Consider the following 20,718-nt stretch of genomic DNA (forward strand, 5'->3'; position numbering starts at 1 on the left):
GTCAAAACTGAACTTAACCCTATTTTGTACAGCCTGCTGGTTAATTACTCCCAGCCTATTGAGTGAACCTAAAAAATCTTGGCAGGTTGAAGCTTTAGACAATGTTGAATATTCTAGAGATTCAAGGTCAAAGTATGAAAGTTGCTGGATTGTTTCTCCAACAATCATGCTTTTCTCATGGTCAATGAGCTGTAGGGTGTTCAAGAGTGGGATCACCTCAAAATCTTTATTTGTTGGTATATGGAAAGTAAGCTGCAAATGTTGTTTATGAAGAAGCTTTGTTATAATTTTAAAATTTTGAGATAAAGTTTTATGTTCAAGTTATTACTTTGAAATATAAGATTGCTGTTAGACGTACATTGTTTTAATTAAGTTTAAACATTCCCCTTAAGTTGACAGGTATTTCAGCTTGTAAATACTATAAACAAACAATCAAGCAATAAAAAAAACTTAGAACCTCGCAAGCTTAACCCACATGTTAAAGTACATGGAAATGGTTTGCTGTACTTGCTGTAATTCAAGCATAAATGATGTCTTCATACAGCCATCTACTAAAGGTCAGTCTTATGTAAATAAGTGGTGTTCCTGGTGCTTGAAGCTAGGGTGTAAATTGCACACAGCACATATGTGTGCATGTGTGTGTATAAAATCTTTTCCTTTTGCAACTTTCTTGCAGGAATAAAAAAAAAGATGAAACAGTGAATGATACACGAACAAAAATTATTATGCAAAATGTAGTGTTCAACTAACTGTTTCCAAAAGGTTAAAATGTTAAATGGTTGTTGCTGCAATCTGGGTATTACAATATATCATACACTTTCTCTAAACTGGAAGGCAGAAAGATCAGAATCACTGTGATTCAGTTTTTCTTGGCTGTCACTGTTTAATTTTGAATATTTTCACCAGATCAGCATACAAACCACAAACGTTGTTGGAATCTTTTAGATATGTGCGTAGTCCTTGGTGTTTTCACCAGATCAACATACAAACCACAAATGTTGTTCAATCTTCTAGATATGTGCGTAGTCCTTGGTGTTTTAACCAGATCAACATACAAACCACAAACATTGTTCAATCTTCTAGGTATGTGTGTAGTCCTTGATGTTTTCACCAGATCAGCATACAAACCACATTGTTGGATTCTTCTAGATATGTGTGTAGTCCTTGGTGTTTTCACCAGATCAGCATACAAACCACAAACATTGTTGGAATCTTCTAGATGTGTGTGTAGTCCTTGGTGTTTTCACCAGATCAGCATACAAACCACAAACATTGTTGGAATCTTCTAGATGTGTGTGTAGTCCTTGGTGTTTTCACCAGATCAGCATACAAACCACAAACATTGTTGGAATCTTCTAGATACATGTGTAGTCCTTGATGTTTTCACCAGATCAACCACTAACATTGTTGGAATCTTCTAGATACATGTGTAGTCCAGGATATTTTCACCAGATCAACATACAAACCGCAAACATTGTTGGAATTTTCTAGATATGTGTGTAGTCCTTGGTGTTTTCACCAGATCAGTGTACAAACTGCAAACATTGTTGGAATCTCCTAGATATGTGTGTAGTCCAGGATATTTTCACCACATCAGCATACAAACCACAAACATTGTTGGAATCTTCTAGATACATGTGTAGTCGTTGGTGTTTTCACCAGATCAGTGTACATTGTTGGAATATTCTAGATATGTGTGTAGTCCAGGATATTTTCACCAGATCAGCATACAAACCACAAACATTGTTGGAATCTTCTAGATATGTGTGTACTCCATGGTTTTTTCAACAGATCAGCATGCAAACCACTAACATTGTTGGAATCTTCTAGATACATGTGTAGTCCAGGATATTTTCACCAGATCAGTGTATAAACTGCAAACATTGTTGGAATCTTCTAGATATGTGTGTAGTCCTGGATATTTTCACCAGATCAGCATACAAATCACAAACATTATTGAAACCTGCTAGATACTTGTGTAGTCCATAATGTTTTTATCAGATCAGCATACAAACCACAAACACTGACAGAATCTTCTAGATGTGTGTATTGTTGGAGGCTGATGAAAATTCTTTTAGTGTGGTACAGTCTTAGTTCATGACATGTGAATGTCTGCAGCACGCTTCAAAGCCTGGACTCAGCTTGGATTATAAATATTTTTTTTAATAATGTGTGTTAAACTGTTTCTTTTATATATTATTATTATCATGGTATTATTTTAGTGGTCTCCAAGCAACTGAAATTGCATAAATCAAGAATCCTCTACTGACATATTTATGCACAATGACATGAGCATAATTTATAATTACACTCAAATCATATTTTACCTACACCACGAGCAGATAATCCAGGTAATGTCAGTTTGAGTGACATAAATAATGAAACAAGGTTTTTATACCCAAAGTCAATCATCTAAGTACATAATCATCTATGCTTACTGCTTCTACAGAGAATTGAATCTTTTGGTCTACTTTGAATTTATGGAATACAGTTATGTCGTTCTAAAGCTTAAAGCTAATGTTTAGTTCTTTACTTGAAGTAAGCTGCTGATGTATCAGCCACACAATCATTATTATAATACATACAGTTCAGGCAGTAAATGGCTAATTATAAATTCAGGATTGAAAAAATAGCTACACTGCCTTGTTAAAATTTAACTTAATATTCTGACAAGATAACAAATTGATGATTATGAAAAATAGGGCTTAAACAATTGACCAAATCAAAAATTATTTATTTAACAATATTTTAAAATTCCTTGGTAATTTTATTTCTTACTACTCTTGACTACATTATCATGTTTTAAGAAATTTCCAGGCCAGGAGCTGAATTTACAAATTTCTAGGATCCATAAAAACTCTGAGTTAAAATAATTTTAATTATTTTCTACCTTGTTACTAAATCTAGGCAATTAACTCAGTTAATTAGTATCATGTAAAATAATCATTTAATTGAAATTATGGTTAAATTAATTAAAGTAACAAAAATAATCAACTAATCAAAATATTGCCATTATTTCTCATTATTATTTTAATTCAAGGTTGTTCAGCTCAATTAATTAGTGTCACAACTCATGAAAATAACCAACTAATCAAAATTAGTGTTTCTGACTATTCTAGCTATCTACGTCTCATGTGAGAATAACTGATTAAGGAGTCTGATGATTAACTAATCAACAAATTTTTCACCAATTGCCCAATTGTAATTGTTGGTTTCATAAAAAACCCACTAATATTTAAAGAAAAGCTACAAAATATTCAGTTAAAATGTACAACAAAACATAACTATTAGTTTAAACAATGAAATATATTCTCTCTCATTTTTTTAAGCTTTCTGGCTATGAAAGAATGTTAGATTAACAAAATAATTCAATATGGTTATTAAGAAAATAAAATTATCAGGTCAAGGTAATGGCAAAATAGTAAGTTGATTGATACCCTTTAAAGATGAAAATTATTTTATGGAAAAAAATAAATCATATTTTCAATTTAGGATTTATTGTAAGAATACTAGTAAAGTATATCTGCCGAGAAAACCAAAAATACCAACAGCAGAAAACATTGTTTTTAAAAATGATTACAGAGATACAGTATAGCAGCATGGATGTAGCCAAGTCTTGATTAAACTATGAGAGTGGCATACTATTCCACAAAATTCAGTAATTGTCTGAAATAATGAAAACTGACATGAATCCACAATGTAAAGGATATAAAGAATGAGTATTACACCAACAAATTCTCTAGCATTTTTTTTTTATATATATATATTGTACACACATACCTTCTATCTAAAGTAATCAAATGAAAAGCAGCAAGATCGGAATCACTCTGGTTCAACCTTTCATGAAGCCTTTCTTGGCTGTCCCTGTCATAATCATGAATATTCATCAGGTCAGCATACAAACCATATACATTGTTGGAATCTTCCAGATAGGTGTTTGCTGTTGGAGGCTGGTGAAAATTCATTCCTCTTGGGAGAGTCTTAGCTCCTGACATATGAATGTCTGCAGCACTTTTCCGAGCTGGTGCTACTGCAGAACGAAAACTTTAGTCAGAGTTTACAAACATACACAGGTAACTATCATCCACACTCTTGTAATTATAAACCAAATAAATTCATATAAAATCTATTTATTCATCCAAAATTTACAAACAAGTTTTAATTATTAAGTATGCACAAACAAGTGGGACTTGTATAACATTAATGCACATTAACAACAGGTAAAAAACAAAGCATACCATGAGATCTAATGAATGGAGGAGGGATCATGGAGTCAGATTTCTGTTTCTGCACCTTTTCATGACAAGGAGGTTGATTTTCTGGCTTTACCACATCCAAACCAACCTCTTCTTCCCTGATATTAGAAGGAACACTAACAGCTGGTCGAGGAAGCAGGCTGAGAAGCAAAGTAACTGGACCATGGTGGCCATGGTATGCTACATTAGTACGTCCACTGATAATTGGCACACCTTCTAGACGGGGTAGTGGCACAGTTAAAATAACACCTACATTAGTACCAACCCACAGAAGGCCTCGACTTGCAAGAAGCGATGTTACTGTTATTCGAATATTAGAGTCACGAAAACCTGTGGAAAACAAGACAAGTAGAAACTAAATTTTTCATTAGAACTAATACTACTATTAATTTAACAAATAAAGGTCTCTAGTGGAAAAGAACAAAACACTGATCCTACTGAAAAAAGTCAATTGTTTCATTATCATTATGAATGCTAAAACCATAAACTATCAAACTGTTTCTTTTTTATGCTACACAATGAAAAAAATCAATTACCATATTATTTCATAATGATTATGGATACTGAAAACGTACACTATCAAAATGTCTTATTCTGATACTATTAGAGATGGGACAAAAAAATCTCATGAAATCCAATCCAAATGAATGTTAATTTCGTGATGAAATGGATACTCAGATAGTATTTTCTTCAACAGATTACCTCACATTATGCAGGCATAATACTACATGCACATGCATAACATTCATCTAGCCCACTGGTGCATTCTAGTAGCTTTTAAACACAGTAGCATTTCCTTCAGTATTAAAAAGTTAGTCATAAATAAATAGTTATGTAGTTTAAAATATAGATTACTCTCAACTGTGGTGTTGCCAATGTAATCCACAGGTGGTCACAGTACTGACAGCAATGGCATGCACAACTGAAACAAAAGTCTCAGCAGTGAATTAGGGGTGTATAATAGTTCTGTCTCACACTGCCACATTCCCTTAGCCTTATGACTTCTGGTTAAAAAGGCTTTTAACAGGTAACGTTGCTTTCATGATATTTCATTCCAAAAATAAAACTAGTGGATGAAATTGTTTGAAATTTGACAAGAACTTTGATATGTAGTTGCAAAATAATAAAACATTTAGTTTTGATTTTTTCTACTATTTCCAATAATAATTCATTATTTTATGCACTCGGATTCTGAATAGTTCACCCACAAAGCGATTTTCACATTGGGTATAAAAATACTATTTATTATCTTAGTTTTCACATTTCATTTGCATAATCTCTAAAACCTCTTAAATGAATATCAAAAAAATTTTAAGGTGTATGTTATATTTTATTTTCCACTTTCTCCAGTGGTTTAATTAAATGTTTGAATGTAACACAATAACAATACAGAAAGGAATTAAAAAATGGCACCAGAAGTTATAGGGTTAGAGGGCCTGCAATGGTTACTTGCTCATGTAGAACTGTACATTCCTGTGTACATTGTTATCTAACTTTAAAAAAAAACAATTACAAAGTAACCACTTTAATACTATACTACAGTGGAGTGATAGCTTATGCCTTTGGCATATTTTCAATCTGTATGGCAACATCTATTATCCAATTCAATCAAATCCAGTTGAATATCAGGAGCCAGATATCTGAAATCCAATATCCAACAAAACTACCATTTGTCCCATCCCTAGATATTACATACTGAAAAAGTATATTGTCAAATTGTTTCATATTTTAGTTACTTAATAAAAAAGAAAACTGTAATACAGTTCCTCTTTAACACAAACTTTCAACAGGGTCAAAAGGTTTATATGTCTTAACAAAGCAAAATGATAAATTTATACACAGATTTTTACCTATTCAAAAATCACTTAAAAGTTTAGGGATACTTGTAGGAGAAGTATTCAGGAATCTCACCACTAAAGAGCTGACTAATACTTGAAGCCACATTGATGTCCTGCAGGTGACGAAATGTTTCAGTGTGGTATAAACAGATAGTAGCAGAATTGTAGAGAGAGATCCACAGTCCTGTCCCAGAGTGGGCAAGAAGGTGTGCATGTCCCTCCTCATGTTGGAGGGAATAAGAACGCTAAAAGGCAATGGATGCGATTATGTATCTCAAAACATTCAGTACACATAAAAAGCCTGAAATAATTAATGTGGTAATTCAGTTCTTCGAGTCAGTGTATGTGTATGTGAGAGACATACATTCTAAGTCTTTTTATTTAAAGTATAATAATGAATAACAGGAGTATCCCATAGTTACAGTTAAAAAAATAAGAGAGATAAAACTCTGCTTATTTAGAATACTAAAATTAATTTTAATTATACAATTTCCTAAACTGAAAATGTATTTCCATTAATACTTATCTCCGCTGACACAATAGCTATTTCTCAATCTCCAGGGTTTCCACTCTTTGCCTATCTAAGCATTGAAAATGCTTGCTCCAGTCCTTTATACCCCCACTCGAATGCCCTTGGCAAATTCTAACTTGCAAAATTCTCCAACAACTTCAATGCACCCTCTATCCTGGTACTGTATATAAGCACCTCATTCAGATAATGTTATCACATTTTTGAGACATAAACTGGCTTTTAGTGATAAGGTAGGGCAGAAGAGTGTCAGCGGAGGTAAGTATTATTTGAAATACATTTTCAGTTTACGAAAATGTTAACTTCCAAAACATACTTACCTCTGCTAACACTATAGCTAGAATCCCACATGGAGGGGACGGTACAGGCATGCATCATACAGAAAGCATCTGTATAGAACAGGAGTGTACCAAGATAAAGATGATACAAGAGTGGAGGAACTACATTACATCCAGAACAGTTAAGCTCTTCACCTGGAACTCAGCTCCTATAGCAAAAGTGGAATAGAATACAAGTAATCATCAGCACGTTGGTGGCTAGGGCTATTGTATTGCAATGTTATATATATATACTTTTAATTGGATCCCAACCTGTGGCCACAGAGTGATGAGTTTCAAACCACTGGAATCAGGACGAGAAAGTAAGCAATACTGAAGTGGACAAATTTTCTCTTCCACCTTAAAAAGTCCAAAAGGCAACACCCCAGGCTTGGAATGAGGGGATCGTGAATGCCGTACACAACCAAAGGAACAGAACTCATCCGGTCTGGAATTATGAACATTCATCTTCACTCCCCAACCAAGTGGGTAAGGAGTATTCTGCTTGCCCCTGGAATTACGAAGAGGACATGAAACCTGTGCTCAACCAAGGACCTAGGATGGGACTACTTTGTATTCGGAATTATGAGGAGATAGTGGTCTTCCTTCCATGAACAATATATGAAACCTACATTGATCAAACAGAAGGGCCATGCACCCCCTAACCGGATAACTTTATGTCAAATCTAAACCAAATTTAGTAGACTTGATAGTACTGGGGATTCAAAAACCTGTTGATATTTGGAATACCAGAAAATAGTGGATATGGATGCCTTATATAAAGCTACTGTAGATGAAGCAAACACCTGGGTGGAGAATGTCTGATTGAGGTTGTCTCAACAGAGACTGCCAAAGAGGAAGAGATAGAGGTGAACATTCCTGCAGATACCGAAAATGTGGAAACCACAAGAGACCTCAACAGGGAATGGAATGAACCATAGTCAGAACCACGAGGCAATAGCTGAATCGAGAGAAAGGCATACAGATATGAACCTGTCCCGTAATTACTGAACACATGTAATGCCAATTCTTGAGAATGAGGTATTGGAGAGAATTCAAATGAGTCACAAAAGCATCGACTGTTGGAGACCCAAACTGAGAGCAAATCCACCAAATCAATCTCATGATGCAGCACCCATTCTGTCAGAAGAATCCGGTTGGGTCAAGACAAGTGATCTGTAAGTAAATTCACCACTCCTGGAACATGACAAGGTAAAAGACTGATACAAAAGGAATGAGCCCAGTAGAGAAGATTCAAGGTACGAAAAAAAGGTATTAAGAATGTGTGCCTTCTTGACAAGAAATCTGAGATACCACTATAGAATTGGGAACTGAAGGAGGGGGTTTGGAAACATTATGGGCCGATACTCCCAATTAGTGCCAAAAGGGCGAGAAGCCAACGATGATAGAAAAGAATCTAAATGGTCTGTAAAAATTTGGGATTCTAACATCTCAGGAACTCTGGCAAACAACATGGGATGGAGAAAAAGGAGCTTCCAGTAGCTCCCTGGGGACAGAGGACAGTAAACAAACATTTTATAACAAAGTGTCTCTACCCAAAAAATTCTAACAACAAACCAGCCAGGAAACCAAGGAAGGAACTGAAGAAGACAATCTGACTGAGGAAGATGTCAGCAAAATCCCCAACTCATCCTCAAATTGTTGAAGGGAATGTTAATAGGCTTCAGACAAAAGTTAGGTCAAAGATAATACCTCAGGAAAGTCATGAGAGTTAGAAGAATCCGAGAAAACTGTGAACTGTTTAAAGTGATTATCAGTTCCAATCTAAAAGTCCAAAAGGTGGTCCATCCATTGAGAATCTAAATATACATCCTCCTAGCGTTGATAAGTCGATAAACTTGGGGGACAAGGTATAGCTATCTCATCGCAAAACTGAGTGGCAAATCTTCCAACATGATCAGCAATATCAGGAGAAGGAGAAAAAACCAAGTAAACACTTGCCGTCCTTTCTGCCAACAAAGAAGGAGTAGAGTCAAATGCAATGGAAGAGACTTCCAAAACCTCACAAACTTGAGTAACCAAATGGTCCTCTGTTGAGGCTGACCTAGTAGAAGGAGCCAGAAAAAACGAGTCTAACTTTTCCCCTAACCAGTCCTGGGTCATTTGCAAAAGCCACCCCAGAACCCTGCAGAGAAACACCCACGGTCTGCATACATGTCTCCATGTTGCAACAGATCATATCAGGGATAGCTTCGACGAAGAGAGACCCTTCCCCTGGCAGTTGACAAACATCAGATAGCAGAGGTGGAAGATAAGAGGTCTGGTAGGCCTCTGTAGTAGAAATGTTAACTCGGGAATTCATGCCCGTCCGTACGATTTTTTTTATCAATATAATTTATAAATATAATCGAAGATATAGCCATAGTAATTCCAACCATGTTCAAAGTTGCAACATAAATTGTGAGTAATCACAACATTCCTGTTTATAGAAACCTGTGTCAAATGCTTTGTCGAGAAAAAGTGATTACATTATCTGAATGAGGTACTTATATACAGTACCTAAATACAGGGCGCATTGAAGTTGGTGGAGAATTTTGCTAATTAGAGTTTGCCAAGGTCATTCGAGTGGGGTATAAAAGACTGGAGCAAGTGTTTTCAATGCTTAGATGGGCATAGAGTGGAAACCCTGGAGATTGAGAAATAGTTATAGTGTCAGCAGGCAGAGGTAAGTATGTTTTGGAATAATCATTTACATGTAGCATAGATATACAATGTACAAGATATACCTGAGGCTCAGCAGTTTGGCCATCTAGAAGAATAACATTACGTCCTGCTGAACACACTAAGGCTAAACCTAATGGAAGGAGATAAGTGATAGGATCTGGTCCAAGATTTACCATAAGGGGGCTTCTCAGCTCCCATGCTTCTTCTGAAAAATTACAAGAAACATTATAACAAATGATATCTAATATTTTACACTATTGCAATTTATATTATATTCACAGGTCTGGTTATGAGAGTAATTAAAAATAAATTACTTTTGTTTCCTAAAAAGATAACTTCTAACATTCTCATGCCATTTTTTTTTGTCAATCACAAACTTATAAACATATATTAAGAAACTGGTTTACAATGTATAATAAAGTTTCAGTGATTTACTTTAAAACATACTAAAAATTAAACACAGTTTGTAGCATCACCAACAAACTTAAAGAGCAATAATATACACCTGAAGAACTTCTTTGAAAGACAACAATAGAACCGTCACTAAGGCCAGCAAAAACTCTCTCAAAATGATAACGTATGTGCATGGCTAAGGCAGGCATCACTGCAACTCCTACTTCTTGGTAACTCTGTGGAGATGATCCAGAAAGGACCACAATCCTAAACAAAATGTATAATATTTCTATTATAAAGCTGGAAGTCAAAGGATCTAACCTAACTGATGAGAAAAATAACAATCAATCTACAAAAACTGAAAAACATTTTTAACAGGTTTGAATAAAAACCACAATAGCAGCAAGCTGGGATCTTTAAGAACTTGAAATAAGTTTTATTTCAGGGACCTAAAACTTAGCTAATCCCACTGGAGGGCACACCATGTCACTTGAATTTACTGTCAACTGTATATTGCTTGTATTAATTATTTTAAAACATCCAATTATTTAGATACATTTTTCACATTTAGATTTTTAAAAATTATAGGCAACATAGCAGTTTTCTATTAATATTAGATAACAACATCTAAACATTTCATATAACAACATATAACTTAAAAATTTTAAATTAAATAGATGTAGATAATTTCATAATAAAAGTGATATCAGATGTACTAATAAGTGATTTAATACACAATGCATGAAACTCCCCATTTCAGTGTTGTGATAGGTAGTTAATTCGTATAATTATTATTGTAAGATGATTCAAATTATCAATTTTCTAAAATCATATTTTTACTGCTATATACAAATAGCTGAAAATTTGAACTGTGGTTAAAAGTTTAAAATCCAGTAATCACACCGTGTGATAAGAACAAAAAAGAAATCACATGGACTAAAATATAACCAAAAGTGTTCAGTTAGTGGCTAAAGTATACCTAGACACTTGAAATAGGAAAATAAGAATTTAAAGATTTTGATCAAGTACTTTTTAAATGTTGTTTTATGTATTTAAATTCATTTGAAAAAAGTATTAAACTTCCTCCTTTGATTACTGGAATATATGTAAATATATTGTACTGCTTGGAAAACATTTATGATAAAAAATATAACAGAAAACACCTTATTAAAGAAAGCTGATAACCTGAATATTTTTAAATGTAGACTTAGGAATGAAGAAGAAATGTGAAATACATTACAGATGTCAAAGCCGTGTTTCTGTGGATTAAATACATGAAAACTGAATCCACTAATTCTAAAAATGGTTTACAAATTTTGACAGGCTAATTTTTATACTTCTTTAAACTAATTAACAATGAATTAGATAATTGTTAGACAAATTATTTCTAGTGGTATACTTGCTGAAGCAGGCCTTTAGGTAGTATAGTATTCAACTAGAATGAATGATGTCTGTGATGAAAAAATCACATTATTTTTGAATAAAAGAAAAGAAATTGCAACTTTCGGCAACTTATTCAAGTTTTTATTTACACATGATCATAAGCTACAGTAGTTATACCACTTTTTTTTTTTCACTTCTTACGATCAAAAAAAATTGTGAGCCAACATATAATTAAGTTCTTAATTAATGCCAGAGGTAATAATACCATACAAAGTAAAATCACCTCCTGCTTTCTGTTCCAAGCCAAACAGTTTCAAGTCCCTCAGCCAATGCAGGAACTGCCTCTACTGCTGTTATTTGCACTTCTTGAAGGTCAAAAGTAGCAATCTCTTGCAACAATGTAGGCTGCACTGACATCACCACCAGGTAGCTTTTGATACCATCTGTACAACACAGCCACAAGTAGGTTACTGCACTAAGACTGTTGGCATCTAGAGTGTAGTAACAGCCACATTTCACCTGTTAAAAATCAAAAGGAATTTCCAAGTTTTTAAAACAACTATAAAATTTTAAAGCTTAACAGCTCTGACTACACAGATCTATAGAGATTATATTGAAATATCTTATTACTAAATGATATTCTGATTCATTATTTCAGAATACTTAATTAAAATAAGTGCAGTCATAATTCATTATGTCAGAATATCATGTGTGAAATTCTAGTTTATTATGCAAGAATATTTCATTTCATTACAATACAAACTGTGGGTGCAATTCTAACATACACATACTACAAGCTATATCGCAATATTCATATTATGTCATCATTACATTTATTTAACTAAGTACATATTTCCATGACAAAACTCTTTAATGTACACAAACTACTACTTTCTCTAGTTTTTCCAAATGCCTCATTACATTGCAATACTTACAAGCAATTAGTACAGCAAAATGTTACACATTCAAAATATATTTATACAATATTATCACAAAAACTACAAAGCTTATAATTACACTTCTATTAAATCAGTTTGTAAAGAAACCACATCTTCTGGGCTTTATTCCAGAGTCTAAAAAACTATAGATATTTACTCCAAGTGTGTTGATCTTGAAATGTATTAGCTTGCTTTATCAATTTCCAAAAATTATTAAACTACAGAACTATCTGTGCTTTTCTGCAAGTTTTAGTCTTTGAAACAGCATTAATTAATAATAAACAAATATTTTTTTATATTCCATAAAAATTAACCACATTTCTGCACTTAGATTCTGTACTAGGTGCAACAGGCTTTTACATTTCATAAAATTAACCATATCTAATACTTGTTTAGATTCTATAAAAGTTAACCCCATTCAACACTTATAGTCTGTATTATGTATAATATAATATGTTTTATAAAATCAAGCACATCCTAACATTTGTGTTCTCTATTGGGTGCAATGTTTTGATATTATATGAAAACGAATCATATGTTCTAACAATAATATTCTGTATGAGGTGCAACATGTCTTTATATTTCTTAAAACTTGTATGGAAAATGTCCTTATATTCCATAAAATTCAGGTGCAATCTGTCTTTACAATTCATAAAATTAATCAAATTCTAATGTTCATTTTCTGTATTAGGTTCTATAGGTTTCTATATTCCATAAAAATTAACACAGACTAACCAACTAAGCTATAAGAACTCAAATAATCCAAACTCAAATGTTGTTTTAAAATATTTTATAAAATTAGTAGTTAGAAAAATTAAAAAATCTTGCTACAGGATTGAGTCCTTAGCTGGAGCAGTTAAAATCAAACAAAAGTACTTCCACATTTTTTAGTCTTTCAGTGAACACTTCAGCTACTGTCAATACAAAAGTACTATCAAAACAAGTTTTTATATTTGTTTGAAGTTTAAATTTTCAACCTGAACAGTACCTTCTGCATATAGAGGCTAAATAGCTGTCAGAGACCCCCTTAGGTTCACATACAACTGTCCCTAATATTAAACTACTGGCCAAAGGGAAGGCAGCCATGCAGCATCACCCACTACAACAAGGACTCTGGCTGGCTCTTTGAAATGAATAAATGGGATTGACTGTCAATTATATCACACCTCCAAGTGAAGAGTGTGTTCGGCAGCAAACCCTTCAATCTAAAGCCTGACACGCTAACCACAAGGCTACGCTAGCCTCTGGTACTTATTTATGAAGTTTCACCTATTAAAAATGAACGAATTTTTGCTGCATATTAGATACCATTAATTTTTACCTGCTCCTAACAAGTGCTATTTTAAGCTCCACATATGCACTGTTGCAAAATAAGACATAGTGACATTGAAACCAAACAGCCTCGTTCACCTATAAATTCTTTTGGTTCATACATACAAGTTCATCTTTTTAACTTTCTAGAATACAGACCATACAAAGGTGACACTAGCAAAGTCCTAATTTTTCATGTTTCTTGATTTGTAGCTGTAGGAGTTTCTAGTCTTACTGATATCAATTCAAAAATCTAGAATTCTGTACCACCATTAAACAAACATACAACCTTTGTTCCAAGATTAACACATATCAAGTTGAAATGTAAATAAAAAAAAAAGATGGAAAGGAGAGTAATCCCTGAAACTTTACTATACACCAATGCAAAAACATGACTGTTCTAAACATAAAAAACTTTTATAAACATGTCATACTTCTAGAAAGAAAGAAAATTTCCAGCTTTCCATTAATAAAAAAATAAAATGAAAAAAGGTAAAATTGTACAAGGAATACTGAATTTATGAAATGAGTCACACAAAACATAGATATTAGTACTCAAGTAACAGCAGAAAAGCCTAACCACAGCTTAACTCAAAAATGAGCAGCTGAACATTTGGTCACTAGGGGCTTTATATTAACAGTTGTATATGTGTATTGCTGCTGCTAATAAATCTGAATGGTCTTTTAATTATTACCAAAAATGGTTTTAAGCTGGTATGTTTTTTGAAAATCACAGAAAAATCGGCTCTATGTATGGAAAAAAACAACAACAAAAAACTGTTTAATACTGAATTTATTCACTTTATTAGTAATATATTTAAATCTATATTATTTTCCACACAGACACATGCACTAATCTAAACACCTCCATATTACCTCAGTAGAGCCTAAAGCTGAGAAGATTGGAACTGTTTTAGCAAATAAGGGCATCTTACTAGTAGGCCTCTTCTCCTGCTCTGGAATGTCCCATGCTGGAGTATTGTTTGTATCTGCAAATTAACAATATTTAAATGATTACATACAAGTTTTAGATGCACTTTTACATTATTGCATTTAAAAATGGGGGTTTCTGGCATTAGGATTTTCTTCACCTCTCAGAATTGTGAAGTTTACATCAAATAACAAACCCTTACAATGACCAGCTCAGAACTATACAGTTTTGTGTAACATCAGCTCTGACCAGTCAAGCTAGGTTAATGACAGATTCTCATTCAAAGGAGTTTTATATATCTTTACTGTTGGAAAGTAGCTTAGTGTAGTTTTTCTATGTAGAAACACTTTCAATTTGAAGAGCATACAGCTATTCAACCTTTCAGCAAAATTCAGCACTCAGATTTTCTTCACCACTTGGCATTGTAAGTTTATTAGAATAATTTCATTAGTTTGAAAAAGCAGATGATTATTTTCTAAAAAAGGGGAGAATACTTTAAACAAATAGCATTACATAATATAACTTTAACAATAGTTAATCAAAATTCTCCTTATTTTAAGCCAGTAAGTACAAATTTTATCACTGACAATCACTTTACAAAGTACAACAAATTACAAAATTTAATGGCTTTGTATTGAGAAAAAAGTTTAAGATTTTCACAAAAAATGTACATCCAATTGTCACTTAAGTTTCATAGAGCTTGAGTATTTTATATTTTACAAAGTTTAACTTTATGTAAACAAACCATACCAAGAGCAAGTTTAGATAAATGTAGGTCAGTGATCCATTCTCTTTTCACAGAAGGAGATCTAAGCTGAAGACAAACTAGTTCCTTGTTTGACCTGTGGCAAAAAACAATTGAAACTCTTAATCATCTCTGGCGTCGTTGTAAGTTTGAGTTTGATGAATATTTGAAAAATACAATTAAACTCGCTTTAAAAATTTTACCAATTCATTTCTATTTACACAACTCATAACTTGTTATACAAATGATTATTATATTTTTTTCAATTGCACTGAGACACCATAACAACATCATAAAACCTATTCTGTTAATGCCTTGAGTGCTATATCTTTTTTTAAAAGAAAAAAAAACAACAACTGATCCTTGCAAAAGATAAATTAAATTTGACAAATTGCTTTGTACATTCTGTTTAAACAATGTATATTACTGAACACTTACCCTCTTTATTATAATCAGAGAAGTAAAGTAGAGGAAGTCAGTGTATGAAGACAACAAGCTTGAAAGCTTCTAAACCACTGTTATTTTATCATTAAAAATAACTTACATTTTTTCAATTCTACACTAACTCTTATGACTCAAATGCATGACATGATTAAATAAAGGTTAATCACATACTAGCCCATAAGCAACATGTTCTGTATTAAGACATTCTATTTAAGCAGCTAATAGTTAATTCCATAAGATAGTTTAATTAAATAATCTATATTTATTCCACTAATGTTTTGGGTTAACTCTATATAATATCTTAAAATGCTCTGCCTAGTAATGTAGCTATTAATATTTTCCTCCAGTTGAAATAATTTCTTAAACTATGCAACACGTAATGCATACCTTGGAGTGGCAAAATTTCCTGATATATTGCCGATTTATGCGGAATGTTAACTGTGGAACTTGAACACTGAAATAGGGCATTTAGTACTAAAATTGAATAGCAAAAAATGTTTTCAACGGTGTTTTTTATTTTTTTTAGGCATAAATACTTGAAATTTTATGATAATTTGAAAACTGCAATTTTGACTACATTTTCCAAAAAGTGCACCCTTTTCCAGGCTGTTTTTCTCTATTTTCTTGTTCTTTTGCTTTTTCCTTCTTTTTTTTTCATGAAAATAAATGACGATACATACAAATAAATAACAATTCTTTTACGATTTTGTTGTTTTTTGGGATGAATACTTATGTTGACCTTCGAACAAATACAGAATTCATAAAAAAAAACCTTCTTGGGATCCTCCATCAGCTGCTTGCCTTTCCTTCTTCTTATTCTGTTTGATTTGGCTGATCTTGCTTTTTATTTTCTTCTCATCAGAGAACTCTTCAATGGGGTTTGTCTCCTTTATCATCTCATATCTTTCCAGGACCACTGCATAGTGTGTCTTTGGTGCAATGCTTTTATTTGCATCATGAATATCATTGATAATATTTGAAAGTACATCTGGAAAACATATACGAATTCAAAGTTGGCCATTTGCTGCTCTTCTTTACTTTTGGCAATGAAGGTGCTAATTGTCATATTAATTTTGTTCTGAAATGATAGAACCAATGCAGAGGGGTAATTCATTTTCAACTTCTCAAGCATGTGACCAGGACCCTTTTTCTTTCTCTCTTATGTTTCCATCATCATACTTTTGCTTCACATTATCTATGTAACAATGAATATACTTGAACAGGCCTTATTGCCCAACCCTTCTGAAAAGATTCATAATGTTTTTCAGGTTCAAGAACAAAATTACTACCTAAATTACCATCATTGATACATTGAATAAATTCAACAGATCCTCCATCCAGTACAATTTCAGTAGGTTCAGGAAGACCCCAGAATTAGCTCTGTTATGAGAGAATTAATGCAAAAAAGTTTAGCAAATTACCTTTTTTTCCGGGTTACATAGCCCCGTTTTGAGACTGAGAAACAATTTGTACCCCAGAGGTATGCATTACTTGTTAAAAAAATCATTTACATTTGATAACAAAGATTGTAGAATCTACCAAGTAAGAATTTATGAGATGCCTTATTTTCTGAAATAGAGAGAAGCATAAAAAGTATTCTCTGGAGTTATTTTTTATGTAATTCACATATAACTAACATTACTATATTTTAAGATCTAAATTTTCTTTCTTTAGTTTCTAATAAAAGCCACAACATTAATTTCAATTTAACATTGGAAAAAATACCAGTAGACCATGTTTATCAAAACATGTAGGTGACATTATGTGTGCATAGTAAGATTAAAAAGACAAATTTTTATGTGGACTCTGTAGAGATGTTTAATAATTCCCAATATTTAATCTCAAAAAATAATATTGTCAACTATATAGAAATTTCTGTAGGAATCAAAGGTATAACTTTTATTTGCATTAGAATATTAAAGACTGGGCAGTAGCATTTGTTTGAAAGTTCTTATTTTATACTACTTTCCTTAGTTCCAAGGTAAAAACATTAATTTTATGTTATTTTATACACCAGTTGACTTAGTTCTAGTTATGATGCTTTAATACTTTATTTTACAGCGATTTCTAAGTTTCACATTTATAAAACTTAAATAATTTATTGAAATTTTCTGTTTATGTGAAACAATTTGCAAGAAACCATTCTTACAACTTACCCATATAATGAGTTAATGGATGTTATAGTGTTATAAATCCTTTGGAAAGCATGATGAAGATTAAAACATTTATTTACATTACAATCATGAGAAAAAGCAAACTATACAACAACATCTAATAACACAAGAACTAACATTTGGTGAAACTTCAAGGACCTATCATTGCCTAGCATATGACTGACATTTTGATAATTCTGTAAAAATCACAAATGATAATATGAAAAAGAAATGATGCAGGTAACACTATTATCAATATTTTGCTTCAGACAATAGCAGAAGTGATGTTCTGAGAATAAAAAATTAAAACAAAACTTATTTTCAGAAACTAAATCAAAAAGAGAATCTGACTTCTGTGTTTAGTAATGGTGACATATGTCATGACAGACTGAGGTAATTATGATCAACCATTACTCAAATTTCATGAAGCTAATTATTTTAGTATATTATTTATGCAAAAACTTTAAAAAAAATTGGACATTTTTACTTGAAAAATAACTAATATAGCAATTAATGAGAAACTATCAAGTATCAGTAACACACATCAAGCCAAAAATGTTCCCCACCTTCAATAATTATTTCAAAACCACTGTGTTTCTTGTGAAATTACAACTAAAATTAGTTTTCTTTGCAAGAATGCATTATTTTGTGCATATAAATAATTTTATTTGATGAATCACTAAATACCTGTACTTAGAATAATCTCCACATTTATCCCTACTAACACTGAAGAAAGTACAAATGTTGAGAACAGTACAAAGCAGTACATAGCCAGCACATGAAAGCTGTAAATCTGAACTTAAAACTAAATAAATGTAACTTTGTGTCAATTAGCTCTCCCATTGGAAGTTACACTTTGTAATAATGAATATTACTGTGAAAATTTTAAACAATTTACAATGTTTACATATATTCAATAGCTTAAAACTTATTTTATAAAAGAAGATCTGCCCTCTGCAAAAAATAACCATGTGTAGTTTAAAATTATGTAATGCTATAAATGGAAAAGAATGGCAAGCATTTTCTATATTTATACATTAATACGATAGGCTAGGAATAAAAAACAACAGCAAGAAACTTCTACATCTAAACATTAACACATGACATTATAAGAATAAAAACAATCAGCAGCTTCTACATCTATACATTGACACATGTGCTAATAATAATAATAACAGCAAGCAGCTTCTACACCTATACATTGACACGTGCTAATAATAATAAAAGCAACAGCAAGCAGCTTCTACACCTATACACTGACACGTGCTAATAATAATAATAAAAGCAACAGCAAGCAGCTTCTACACCTATACATTGACACGTGCTAATAATAATAAAGGCAACAGCTAGCAGCTTCTACACATATACATTGACACATGATGTACTATGACTAAAAAAACAACAGCAAGAAATTTTACATTTAAACATTAACACATGATGTTCTAAGAATAAAAAACAATCAGCAGCTTCTACATCTATACATTGACACATGATGTTCTAAGAATAAAAAACAATTAGCAGCTTCTACATCTATACATTGACACATGATGTTCTAAGAATAAAAAACAATTAGCAGCTTCTACACGTATACATTGACACATGTGTTAATAATAATAAACGCAATGGACATATAATACTTGGAGAATAGCATATGTACGTTTAACTATTAACATACTTTGACTTCACTGGTATTGACAGCTGGAGACAGCAGGAATCAAGTCGAGTGATTTCCTCATCTTTCTTTCTGATTTTTTCCTGAATGTTCTGAGATAGTCCACATATCAATGAAAGGCTCAAATCCTATTGAAAGACAAAAAATAAACCAAATAATTTCTTTTTGTTATTATTTTTCTTGTGGCAAATATATTTTATGAAAACATTTAAATATATGACAATATTATTTCACACCAAAACAAAAATAGCTTGGTGTATACTGTCAATACATACAATTTACTCTTTAATCTTAAACTGTACCAGGCATTAAAAGTAGAAAAATTTTATTTTTATCCCTATTAACCCTTTCCAGACAGGTCATGGGTGAAAGGCCATGTCATCAAGTTTGTTGACTTGCATTCAAAATTTTATTAAACTACTATTCCATGAATTTATTTCAATAAGTTTGGAATCAAACTGTAGATTATAATTCAAATTTTAGTATTATACATTACTCAATTTCTTAATTTAAAAGTAAATATTAAAAAACACACCTAAACATTGATTTTTTGTGTGTCACGTGGTATGTTGAATGCAGTACAGGTTCAAATCAGATGTTTGTGATGTCAAATGTCTATAGTTTTGAACAAATTAGGAACTCAAATTACTGATATTGACAAGCTAATATATAAAATAAGAACCTCTTACCTTTTCTATTTGGTAAGATATTGCTCATGTAATAAATCACACACAATGGCACTTCATCCATCTCTTTCCATTTTTGGAAATGCTCTCTTATATACACTTCTATATATGACATGAACAATCAATCAAAAGCTCAGAATGTCCCACTAGTGGCTTTCTTAGCCACTTAAAATCTTAGGATGCCATCTCTTTCTTTCGAATCAAGATTTCAAGCAGGTAGGGTGTGTCTTTAGCCCGCTCGAAATTTCATATTTTGTTTCGACTGAAATACAGCTTTGTTACTAAGCTTTATAAATTATAGTGGAATTCTGTGGTATTGATGTAGTAATTTATGATTTTTTAGTTATTCGACTGTAAAACCTAAAAACATTATTTTGTTTCATATCCTCCATGTGCAAAATTTTAAAAGGCTTAGGAACCTACGTCAAGCAGCAACT

General features: G+C 32.2%; 1 protein-coding gene across 1 annotated transcript in view; it reads right to left on the reverse strand.

Moving 5' to 3' along the window:
* The window catches only part of LOC106465300 (rho guanine nucleotide exchange factor 10-like), a 62,062-nt gene that overhangs the window by 1,937 nt on the left and 39,407 nt on the right, over positions 1 to 20,718 (reverse strand). Inside the window, exons 14-22 of the mRNA XM_022393164.1 lie at positions 19,599 to 19,723; positions 16,543 to 16,712; positions 14,527 to 14,639; positions 11,685 to 11,920; positions 10,131 to 10,285; positions 9,688 to 9,830; positions 8,390 to 8,447; positions 4,239 to 4,586; positions 3,781 to 4,030 (exon numbers count right to left, since the gene is read on the reverse strand). Of these exons, the coding sequence (XP_022248872.1) occupies positions 3,781 to 4,030; positions 4,239 to 4,586; positions 8,390 to 8,447; positions 9,688 to 9,830; positions 10,131 to 10,285; positions 11,685 to 11,920; positions 14,527 to 14,639; positions 16,543 to 16,712; positions 19,599 to 19,723 (1,598 nt within the window). The remainder of the gene's footprint in view (positions 1 to 3,780; positions 4,031 to 4,238; positions 4,587 to 8,389; positions 8,448 to 9,687; positions 9,831 to 10,130; positions 10,286 to 11,684; positions 11,921 to 14,526; positions 14,640 to 16,542; positions 16,713 to 19,598; positions 19,724 to 20,718) is intronic.

The sequence above is a fragment of the Limulus polyphemus genome, unplaced genomic scaffold, assembly GCF_000517525.1.
Source record: "Limulus polyphemus unplaced genomic scaffold, Limulus_polyphemus-2.1.2 Scaffold1899, whole genome shotgun sequence".
NCBI classification, from domain to species: Eukaryota; Metazoa; Arthropoda; class Merostomata; order Xiphosura; family Limulidae; genus Limulus; species Limulus polyphemus.